The sequence below is a fragment of the Hordeum vulgare genome, chromosome 7H (assembly GCF_904849725.1).
Source record: "Hordeum vulgare subsp. vulgare chromosome 7H, MorexV3_pseudomolecules_assembly, whole genome shotgun sequence".
Taxonomy (NCBI): Eukaryota; Viridiplantae; Streptophyta; class Magnoliopsida; order Poales; family Poaceae; genus Hordeum; species Hordeum vulgare.
This window is the reverse complement of record NC_058524.1, coordinates 293,668,961-293,681,038: the sequence shown is the minus strand read 5'-3', so window position 1 is coordinate 293,681,038 and position 12,078 is coordinate 293,668,961. Positions and strand designations below refer to the sequence as shown.

General features: G+C 47.4%; 1 protein-coding gene and 1 long non-coding RNA gene across 4 annotated transcripts in view; one reads left to right on the top strand and one right to left on the bottom strand.

Moving 5' to 3' along the window:
* The window catches only part of LOC123413152 (ribonuclease E/G-like protein, chloroplastic), a 50,231-nt gene extending 38,574 nt beyond the window's left edge, over positions 1–11,657 (top strand). Inside the window, exons 12-14 of one of the 3 annotated variants that reach the window (XM_045106102.1) lie at positions 10,213–10,332; positions 10,769–10,924; positions 11,079–11,657. In XM_045106102.1, the coding sequence (XP_044962037.1) occupies positions 10,213–10,332; positions 10,769–10,924; positions 11,079–11,201 (399 nt within the window). In that variant the 3' untranslated portion in view covers positions 11,202–11,657. Of the gene's footprint in view, positions 1–10,212; positions 10,333–10,768; positions 10,925–11,024 lie in introns of all 3 variants that reach the window. The other 2 variants (XM_045106101.1, XM_045106103.1) reach the window with 2 other exon arrangements.
* On the bottom strand, positions 1,749–2,412 carry LOC123413153. The gene is made up of 2 exons (XR_006613683.1): positions 2,372–2,412; positions 1,749–2,096 (listed from the first exon to the last, which is right to left on the bottom strand). It is a non-coding gene; the product is annotated as an uncharacterized LOC123413153 (long non-coding RNA).
* Positions 11,658–12,078: the final 421 nt, after the last annotated feature.

The following is a 12,078-nucleotide window of genomic DNA, read 5'->3' as shown; positions in this document are numbered from 1 at the left end:
CAAGAAAGTAACGAAGAGGTCCATGATCAGACATAAGAAACTGCTCACTAAGATGGGCCTTTACAAAGGCAATATACTCGGGGTCATCACCAGTGATGATCATGTCATAAACATAGAGAAGAAGAAGAGTCCGACCACGAGGAGAAAGGAGGACAAATAATGCTGGATCATGAGCACTGGTTGAAAAACCAGCAGCAATTACCATAGAGGCAAATCGCTCAAACCAGGCGCGGGGGGCTTGCTTAAGGCCATAGAGAGAGCGACGAAGACGACATACCATGCCATCAGGAACAGAATACCCAGGTGGTGGCTGCATGTACACCTCACGCAACTCACCATTAAGAAAGGCATTCTTAACATGAAGCTGAGATACAGAGGCCACGGCAAGAAGTGTACGAATAGTGGTCATATGGGCCACAGGAGCAAAATTCTCGTCGTAATCACGACCATGCTCTTGCTGAAAGCCACGAGCCACAAGACGAGCTTTATAACGCTCAAGAGAACCATCGGAGCGAGTCTTAACCTTGTAGACCCACTTACAAGTGATGGGACGGACGCCAGGGGGAAGGGAAACAAGATCCCATGTACCGGTGCGTTCAAGAGCAGCAATCTCCTCTGCCATCGCAAACTGCCATTCAGGATGAACAACAGCCTGACGATAGGAAGTCGGCTCAAGAACAGTAGCACCAGCGGTGGGAAACCCAAGGCGATCAATAGGCAGACGAGGCTGAGAACGCAAGGCATAGGGAGGCTGAGATGAGGACGACGACACATCCGCAGAGGCATCCACATGACGTGAACGACGAGTGTAACACTGAGGAAAAGATGGAACAATGCAAGGAGGGATCGCCAAGGTAGAATCGGGGGGTGAAGACGAAGAAGTCACCGGAGATGAAGGTGCAGAAGCCGGTGACATGCTAGGGGTGGAAACCGTGGGAGATGGTGGTGGCAAATCGGCAAGAGATGGAGAAGCAGAGGTAGTAGAACGAATAGACAAAGGCTCGATGGGCGGTGAGAGGTGTATCAGGAAAAGTGAGGAAAGAGATATCCTCCACTGAAAAGGTCGAGGAGGATGGGCGTGGGTAGAAGGGACGACACTCATCAAAAGTCACATCCCGAGAGATACGCATCCGATGACCGATAGGATCCCAACAACGATAGCCCTTATGCTCATCACTATAGCCTAAGAAGACACACTCAACAGTCTGAGCGGTCAGTTTGGTGCGTTCGCGAGGGGCAAGAAGAACATAGCAAACACAACCAAACAAGCGAAGCATCGAATAATCAGGAGAACGATCAAAAAGACGCTCGAAAGGAACACCACCCTGTAGAGTAGCGGAAGGTTGTAGATTGATGAGATAGGTGGAGGTGGAGACGGCTTCAGCCCAAAAATGAGGCGGGAGAGAGGCAGCAATCATTAATGCACGAGCCGTCTCAAGAAGATGACGATGCTTTCGCTCAGCCATGCCATTCTGAGTGTGAGCACCAGGACAAGAGAACTGAGAAAGAGTCCCTTGCTCAGCAAGAACACCCCGCAACATCTTAGAAATATACTCGCCAGCAGAGTCAGCACGAAACACACGATTGGGCGAAGAGAATTGAGTGTGAACCACGGCAGCAAAACGCTTATAAATAGACAACACCTCACTACGAGAAGTCATGAAATAAAGCCATGTGTAAAGAGTGAAATCATCTATGAAAATAATATAGTATTTATGACCCCCTTTCGAAGCGAAGGGAGCCGGACCCCATACATCAGAATGGACTAAATCAAAAGGACGCTTAGACACCGACTCACTATGCGAATATGGTAATTGAATCTGCTTGCCAAGACGGCAACCCTGACATTCTAAAGAGACATCTCCTGAGACAGACCCCAGAAGACCTCGACGAACTAAAGATGACAAGCGAGAACCACAAAGATGACCAAGTCGATGATGCCACTGCTGGAAGGAACCGGTAGTAGAGGCGACCGAAGCGGAGGAACTGGCGATAGTGGTGGCAGCGGAAGGAACATGAAGCCAGTCTAACTCCCAAAGACCCTGAGAATCATGGCGGCGAGGGCCAGCCCCAACCAGAGTGTGCGTGCGACGGTCCTGGATAGAACAAGAGTCAACGTCAAGATGACGCGACAACCAGAATCAGTAAGTTGACCAGCAGAAAACAGATTCATGGTAAGTCTAGGAACATGAGCAACATCAGGGACAAAATAAGGAGTGGTAAGATTGCCTCTACTAACGACAGAAAGAGGAGTACCATCAACAGTGAGGACATGAACGGGAGAATCAAGCGAACGAAGAGAGGACAGAGTGGAAGAATGAGAAGAACATATGAAAAGAAGCTCCAGAGTCCAGAATCCATGGGGATGTACCTGACTGTGTAGAAGGTGGTTGCTCAGTGCGAGAAGCATCAGTCACAGAACCAGCAGTACCCGTCGAGGAAGAATCTGAAGCAGCAAGCAGACGCTTAAGTCTCAGAATATCCCGCTCAGTCAAAGCGGTGGTTGAAGATGTCGAGGTAGTAGACGAAGTCCCTGAAGATGATGATCGCGCCTGACGCAGGTGTTTCTTTTTCCAGAAGCACTGAGACTCAACATGACCATCCAGGTTGCAGTAGCCGCAATGTGGACGGGGGCGGCCCGAGCCGCCAGGAGGAGTGGACAAGAGCGGCGGAGCACTCGAGCGAGACGAAGTCGGTGCAGCATGTGGCGTAGCAGGGGCTCGAGCAGCGAGCATAGAGGGAATCTCTAGTAAACCAGCACCACGCAAGCGAGTCTCCTCAGCACGAATCTCAGAAAGTGCCTCCATGAGAGAAATGCGGCCACGAGCAAACAACTGAGCACGTCGGGGCTCAAACTCCTTACGGAGCCGAGACAAAAATTCGTAGACACGATGAAACTCCAAATTGGCCTGTACAGCCTGGCAACATGGGCAAGTACGACAACCAGCACTGCGGAGAGAATCAAGCTAGCGCCAGATAGCAGAACTCTGTGCATAGAAATCATCAACAGTGGAGTCACCTTGCTGAAGAGCATGCTCCTGACGAACCACAGAGAGGTATAAGGCATCACCAGAGGGCTCATATCACTGACGAAGACGGGTCCACATCTCAAAGACAGTAGGAAGACCCAGAAACTCAGAGGCAAACTGGGGCAGAACACTAGCAGTGAGAACAGCTGCAGCACGAGCATAATCATCAAGCCACTGGGTGTAAACAGACAGAGCACCATGATACGCCTGAAGAGCCTCCTCATAAATCAAAACCTGCTCATCATAAGTACGAACAACGGCCTCATCAGCAAGCTTAGCTGCATCCTTCGCAGACTGATTAGCATCCGCAGGAAGAACCGGTGGCGTCGGCGGAGTGGGGGCCACAGGAGGAACCGGACGTGGTGGACAACGGACTTCGCCAGAAAGAACGCCCCATAGACGGATGCCACGCATGTGAATGTGCATGAAGCCAATGAACTCGGTGTAGTTAGTGCCATAAAAAATCACCGGACAACGAGGAACAACAACGTAGCCTGATGCAGCAGACATTGTTTTTTTTAGGAATATCTCCCGGCGGCAGCAGAGATGTCCAGCAGTGGAACGGAGCGAACTCGGCTGGATCTAGGATCAGCAGCGGCCAGGGCGCTCGATCCAGAGGATGGCAGCAGGATCCGGCGACGGGCGATTAGAGGAGACCTGGCGGCGAGGTTGACTTGGGGAGGGAGCTGCAGCCGGCGGCTCGGGCGGGAGTTGGAGCTGCAGCCGGGCCACGGGATCAGGCAGCAACTGGAGACGGCTGAGTCCGGCGAGACGGTGGCGGGAGCTGGCGATACTGGGGCGAGGCGAACAGATCGAGAATCACCAGATCTGGCAAGATGGCGGCCTCCAGCGGGGACGCGGTTGGAGCGGGAATCACCAGATCGAGGCCAGCCTCCAGCGGGGGCGCGGTTGGAGCGGGACTGATGGGGTGCCCTCCAGCAGGGAAGAAGAGACAGCCACGAGATAGTCTTCGGCCGGAACAACCTTCGACGGGAAAGAGGAGACGGCGGCGGCGGCTGTGCAGGGGATTGGATCGGGAGGAGCACATGTTGCGTGTGCTAAACAAAGAACCTAGGTTCTAATACCATGTTAGGAAATATGCAACTTGTATTCCCATGAGGCCATAGGCCGATATATATACATGTACAGGTGTGGACTATATGCAGAGAACCCCTTATACAATGGGATAAATACGAAGGTGTACATGGCTATATTATATATACTCTAACATGCTTCACCGCAGGGGTTCCATCAATCTGCTCACATAACCCACCAAGAAGTTAAGATCAGGCGAGATCAGGCCTCGCATGGATGAGGTACTAGACTTCATTGATCTGCCAGTTCCGTGGCATCAATCTCTTGTGTTGTGCTCCCACGACTCAATTTGAGTTGCTCCTTCATGGATGTGGGCGAGGGATTGCAATTCCTCAGCCCAACAATGTCGAGGATGCTCGTGGCATAGTTTCTCTGATTCAAAGTGATCACATATTTGCCGTGGTGTACCTTAAGCCCCGGTTAGAAGGAGAGGATCCCAAGATCACAGACCTGGCGATGATGAACCCAGGCGGCTGCTACGCATAGGCCTCCTCCTCCAGTACTCCATTCAGAAATGCAAATTTCACGTCCACCACATGGACAGGCCGCCTCTCATGACACATGCAAGGAGAAGGATAAGGGACTCAAGGTGCACGAAGGGGGTGAAGACTTCTCCGAAGTCGACCCTAGGCTGCTGCACGTGCCCCTTGGCGACGAGGCGTGCCTTGTGTTTGACGATGGCGCCGGCCTCGTTCTTCTTCAATTTGAAGACCCATTGTAGGCCAAATGGGCGATGGCTGCGTGGTAGGTGTACAAGCTCCCAGGTGTTGTCTCGCTCTATGACATCCATTTCTTCCTTCATAGCTTCCCGCCCTGCCGCATCGCGCTCTGCCTCAGCGAAGGAGCTTGGCTCTCCTTCACACACAAGGTAGAGTGTCGCCGACGAGCTTCCGTTTCGCCTATCCAGGAATGATGGCGTTGCCAATCACATTATTAATGCCACAGTAGCGCAGGGGTGTGTCATCATGAGAGCATCCACCCGCTCGTTGTGATTGCGAGGCAGTGACACGAACTCACGCTCTGTTGGCTGTGGAGACGGCTGTGCTAGAGACGGCTGTGCAGCAGGAGATGGTGCAGGAACAGGGGAAGGTGCTCCCCCTGCAGCTGTACTTGGTGTGGCAGGAGCAGGTTGCTTGGTCATCGTGACAATGGAGTTGCTGAAGGGTGGATATGGGCTTCCAGCCACCCAATCCCAGCTTGCCTCTTCATCGAAGATGGCATCGTGAGTGATTTGGATCGATTTTGACCCGGTCAACAATTTTTGAAAGCTCTCTCATTCAATTCTTTTATACTATACACTATGCTTTCTAATTTTCAAGGACCCTCAATTAATTGAGGTCTTCAATTTAGATCTGGGTCACCCGATTTTGACCGGGCCAACAATTTCTCAAGGAGCTCTCCCATTCAATTCTTTTAATTCTCTATGTTCCTGAATTTTACAACTCTTTTCATTCTATCGAGGCATTCAATTTCGGATTTGGTTTACGATTTTGACCTGGCCAACGATTTTTTAAATCATTCAGCATCAGCTAACCTATAAAAACATATCATTCCCGCACACCCCTCCCACCACCTGGAAAGAAGAAACGTGATCATATGGTACTGTAGCACCAATGTAGTACATCCATCCACCGACACAGAAATTCCCCTCACAAAAATATATGTTGGTTAGTGGATAACACAGAACCACACCATGAAAGACCCATCAAATTACCGTATTATGAATAAAAATAAAATACACTCAATCATCTCCCTCACCTGCCAAACTAAACATTCCATCAGTTCCAAAATATAAGGGGTATTAGGTTTTGTATGTTAGGATATACGCAACCTATCTTTATTGAAGGCCCAAGGGGCTATATATTACACAAAACTTGAGGTGCAAGGAAAGTAAACATAGGCTAATAGGACTCTTAGACCAATACTAATACTTCCTAACACCCCCTCTCAAATGCAAAGCGTATGCAATAGCATTGCATTTGAAGAAGTGTAATACTAAAAAAATGATAATCCAAATCCGCGTTTTAAGAATGTTGTCATAGCACGAAGAGTCTTCAAAACCTATCGAGTCAAGCCAAAGTGGATAATGAAGAGATGTCACATCAGAGGAAGACACCGCATCACTTGAAGATACAACATAACTATCAAGAGAAGATGGGTTGTCAAAAGAAGATGGTAAATCAAGAGAATAAAGCATTGCGCAGAAAATCATAGTCCACGACAACCGACGACGAAAGAAGCTCAGCGGTTAAGGCACGATGGACGTAGATTGACAATGCAAAAGAAGTCCAGAAAATCCTATAGAAAACAACAAGGACAAATAGGCCACAAAAGTTGTATAGAAAGGATCGGTACCGGAAAAAGGCTGACGGACAATGGTATGGTGGACTCGCATGGCATGAGAAACACAAAATATCAACGAATTTGATGGACGCAGCGAAAAAAGCACATGCTAGACGAAGATGCGATGGCAGCGGAAAAACTAGCGGCAAAGGCAGCAGAAGAAACATGAAGTTTTTTTTACGTGATCAAGAAGCGGACCAAGACAGATAGCTGAATCAATCAGGCAGACGGACTGCGAAAGCCAGATCCATGGTGACGGACTGCGAAAGCCAGATCCATGGTGTGACTTGCAGCACCACGTGGCAGATAGTAGCACCACGTAGCAGGTAGCAGCACTCCATCCAACAGCTCCCCAAATTGCACATGCGAGCTGGAGCTCTGCTGCAGGCAGCGTGACATCCAACGAATCAACACGGATACGGGATCCAGCGGACGGGCTGGGAAGGAGCCGACGTATCGATCATGGTGTAGATTGAGGCACAGTGCAACGTGACGACACGTCCGCGTAGATCGATCTGAGTGGCGTCCGGGAGTAGAAGGAGTACCAACGGCTCGGCAAGAGGCACGCGATGGGGAAGATAGCGACGGCCAGCAAGAGAAGGCAAGGACGGCGGAATAGAAGATTGGATCGGGAGGACGAGTTGCGGCGCCCGAAAAAAATAAAAAACTCTAACACCATGTTAGGAAATATGCAGCTTGTATTTCCAGAAGGCCATAGGCCAGTATATATATATGTACAGGTGTGTAGAATATGTAGGAAACCCCTTTTACAATAGGGTAAATACAAAAGGTTACATGGCTATATATATAGTACTCTAACACCCCCCCTCAAACTCATGGTGGATGAACACCACTGAGTTTGGAGAGATAGAAGCCATGTCGTGCTCTAGTCTGGGCCTTCGTCAGAAAATCCACCAGCTGTAACTCGAAAGGCACATACTGAAGAGCAATAACCTGATCCTGCACACCAGCGCGCACATAAAAAGCATCAACACCAATATGCTTGGTGAGCTCATGCTTCACAGGATCGCGCTCAATGCTAATAGCACCTGTACTGTCAGATAATAGCAGAGTACGTGTAGTGACAGAAACACCAAAATCCAGAAGTAACCATTGTAACCAAGTCACCTCTGCCGTCAAAAGAGCCATAGCTCGTAACCCAGTCTTTGCACTCGAACGGGAAACTACAGTCTGTTTCTTCGTCTTCCAGGCAATGAGAGAACCACCAAGAAAAACACAGTAAGCAGAAAGTGAACGGCGATCTGAGGGATCACTAGTCCACGTAGCATCTGAATAGGCCTGAAGCTGTAAAGAAGTGGAGCGAGGAAAGAATAGACGGCGAGAGATCGTGCCCCGAAGATATCGGAGAACACGAAGGAGGTGACTATAGTGAACCGAAGTGGGAGCGGAGACAAACCGACTCAGAATATGAACCGGATAAGAGATATCCGGACGAGTGACAGCTAGATAGACAAGATTGTCAACAAGATGGCGATAATGCGTCGGATCAGGCAGGGGGTCACCATCAGTATGACTGAGGTGAACATTGAGCTCCATGGGAGTCTCAACAATGTGCTCATCAGTAAGAGCAGCACGAGCAAGAAGATCTTGGATATACTTTTCCTGAGATATAAAAAAGCCATCAGAGGTAGAAGAGACTTCAATCCCAAGAAAGTAGCGAAGAGGTCTAAGATCGGACATAAGAAACTGCTCACTAAGACGGCCCTTTACAAAGGCAATATACTCGGGGTCATCACCAATGATGATCATGTCATCGACATATAGAAGAAGAAGAGTCCGACCACAAGGTGAAAGATGGACAAACAATACTGAATCATGAGCACTCGCTGAAAAACTAGCGGCAGTCGCCACGGAGGCAAAACGCTCAAACCAGGCATGGGGGCTTGCTTAGGGCCATAGAGAGAGCGACGAAGACGACATACCATTGCCATCAAGAACACAATACCCAGATGGTGGTTGCATATATACCTCCTTACGCAACTCACTATTAAGAAAGGCATTCTTAACATCAAGCTGAGAGACAGACCAGTGGCGTGAAGAGGCCACGACAAGAAGTGTACGAATAGTGGTCATATGGGCCACAGGAGCAAAAGTCTCGTCGTAATCACGACCATGCTCCTGCTGAAAACCACGAGCCATAAGACGAGCTTTGTAACGCTTAAGAGAACCATCGGAGCGAGTCTTAACCTTGTAGACCCACTTACAAGTGATGGGACGGACGCCTGGAGGAAGAGAAACAAGATCCCATGTACCGATGCGTTCAAGAGCAGCAATCTCCTCTGTCATCGCAAATTGCCATTCAGGATGAACAATTGCCTCACGATAAGAAGTCGGCTCAAGAACAGCAGCACCAGCGGTTGAAAAACCAAGGCGATCAACAGGCAGAAGCAGACGGGGACACAAGCCATAGGTAGGCTGAGAGGAGGAAGACACATCAGTAGACACATCCACATTACATGAACGACGAGTATAATGCTGAGAAAAAGATGGAAGAATACGAGGAGGAATCGTTGAGATAGAATCAGGGGGTGGAGACGTAGAAGTCACCGGAGAGGAAGGTGCAGAATCCGATGATAGGTGAGGTGTGGAAACCATGGGAGATGATGGCGTCGAATCTGCAACAGTCGGAGAAGCAGCGACAGTAGGACGGATGGGCAAGGGCTCAACACGAGTGATAGGTGTGTCAGGAAAAGTGAGGAAAGATATATCCTCCACTGCAAAGGTCGAGGAAGATGGACGTGGGTAGAAGGGATGAGACTCATCAAAAGTCACATCGCGAGAAATACACATCCGACGACCGACAGGATCCCAACAACAATATCCCTTATGCTCATTGCTATAACCTAAGAAGACACACTCAACTGACTGAGCGGATAGTTCGGTGCGTTCATGAGGGGCAAGAAGACATAGCAAACACAATCAAACAGACGAAGCACCAAGTAATCGGGAGAACGGTCAAAGAGACGCTCGAAAGGAACGCCGCCCTGCAAAGCAGAGGACAGCTGAAGGTTGATGAGATACGTGGAAGTGGAAACAGCCTCAGCCCAAAAGTGAGGCGGAAGAGAGGCGGCGATCATCATCGCACGAGCCGTTGAAGGCCCAAGGGGCATATATATATTACACAAGACTTGAGGTGCAAGGAAAGTAAACATAGACTAATAGGACTCCTAGACCAATACTAATACTTCCTAACATTGGAAAGTCAAATTTCTTTAACTTTGACCAAGTTCAAAGCAAAGAATATTGACATCCACAATATTAAACAAAAAAAGTATGGAAATTCATTTCATGATGAATCTAATCATACCGATATGAAGTTATGGATTTTTATGTATTTCTCTACAAATTTAATCAAACTTTAATGTTTGACTTTTCAAAGAAGTAATACACCTTGTATTTTGAAACAAAGTGAGTAATTTTTTTAGGAAACCCAATAACACCAACGGCGCAGCAAAGCGCGCCCAACCCTTGTAGTAGCTAAGTAAATATAACATACAGATTACAGCTAACAATAACTGTCTTTTCTCTTTGAAAATAAGGTTGTAACTGTTTAGTCATCAGTAGTTTCTGAGTGTTCTTGTTTTTTTTATTTTAATGCTGAAATGATGTTCGTGTGGCAACATACTTACTACTGTTACTTGTTTATTACTTTAGAGTCATCCTGACACCCCTCCTTTAAATGATCATGTTGCCGGTAATGTTGATATGCCTGGTTGGTATGCAGGTTCGACCAAGTGTTACTTTCATGATCAGCGAGCCTTGTCCATGCTGCCATGGTATTGGTCGTGTTGAAGCTCTTGATACGTCCTTTTCTAAGATAGAACGTGAAATCTGTCGACGCCTGGTAAGTTCTACAAACATATGCTTGTTTGTTGTCTGTCCTCGGTTTATGGCTTTAGTTTGTGTTACACTATCGAAATGAATGCTCACAGCTGGATGTAGCTAATTTTCTAGAGATAACTTGAAACAATACTGACGACCCATGGAACTGAAATCGCATGTTTGTTTAGATCATTTCTGGATGCACATATGATCTCCTTATACACTATCGAAATGAATGCTCACAGCTGGATGTAGCTAATTTTCTAGAGATAACTTGAAACAATACTGATGACCCATGGAACTGAAATCGCATGTTTGTTTAGATCATTTCTGGATGCACATATGATCTCCTTATATAACCAAAATTCCAGACATAGAACTTCAGGTCATGATGTACTCAAGATTTTAGTCACAGTTATGGACAAGGAATGTTTATCTTAATATTTTCCAATGAACAGGCCGTGTCTGGTCATAAATCAGATCCAGAGAAACCAAAATCGTGGCCAAGATTTTTGCTTAGGGTGGACCATGAGATGTGCACGTACTTGACATCAGGCAAAAGGACTAAATTAGGGATCCTTAGTAGCTCCCTCAAAGTTTGGGTTTTGTTGAAGGTATAACATGCCATGCATTTATTTATCCATCTACACCCTCCATGAACCTTCAACAATGATAAACTTAAGCGAACTCACTTTACTAAATGAAATTATTCAGATTGCTCGAGGTTTTACACGGGGTGCATTTGAATTGCTACCATATTCTGATCAGAAGGACACAGATGAGCAGAAGGAATTATCACCAGACTTACCACCTCCAAGGGAAGCAGGAAGACCGAAGCTGTCGATTTTTCCTATAAAGAAATGGATGAGCCGTGCAAAGCGAGCCAAGTGAATATCTTGCAAAGATGAGATGGACTTTTTTTTCAAAGAGCTGAACTTAATCCCAGATTGACAAGGGGATATTTTCTCATGGCTTTGCTATGTTCCAACGGTGATTCCAACAGTGGATATTCATGTTTGTCTGGCTAAAGTTTGGACAACTACTGTCCTTGATTTTTTAGTTGCCACTCAGTGAAGTTTAACGTGAAATGTAGGAAATATGTGGGAAGATTGTAGAACGCAATGAAATTAGATTGTGTGAAGGCTGTCAGGGCAGAGCATACTTACGTAGTTGTTGTATCGCCCTAGTCAGATTTTTTTGTTTATTTTTTCAATCATTGTCAAAATATGAATTATAGTATTCAGAACAACGTTGCAGCATAAACAATTTTACTGTTAAATATCATATGGCGGTGAGCCGCCCTTGCTGGCGGGTAATCATCGAACACATACCATTTGTTAGCTTTAAGAGTCGTGTGGGTTAATTAGATAACTAGATGATGCCTCCTGCATTTTCATGCAAATCGTATTACAGGAGCTTATAAGGGAGTGATTGGAACTTATTTAGATGAGATATAGTTTGATCTCAATCAGCTAATATAATCTATTGTTGTTGCGGTGGAGCGAAACAGAGGAACCTTATCTTCTCCCTCCTTGCCCTCGCGTGTGACGGAGAGGGCAACCTTAGCCGCCACTGCCAAAACTCCTCCATGCTCCTCCCTTGCTGCCGCAAGCGGGTGAGGTCGGGCGAAGTCTGGTCGTTGTCGTCGGCGGAGCTGAGCTTTTTCGTCTCAACGTAGATGAGCTGCCTCGGTTTCCACGCCATATGATCGCTCATATGAGCGGTTGCGGTCGTAAGAAATGTCGTCTTTCGTTGTGGCGTCTGTGGT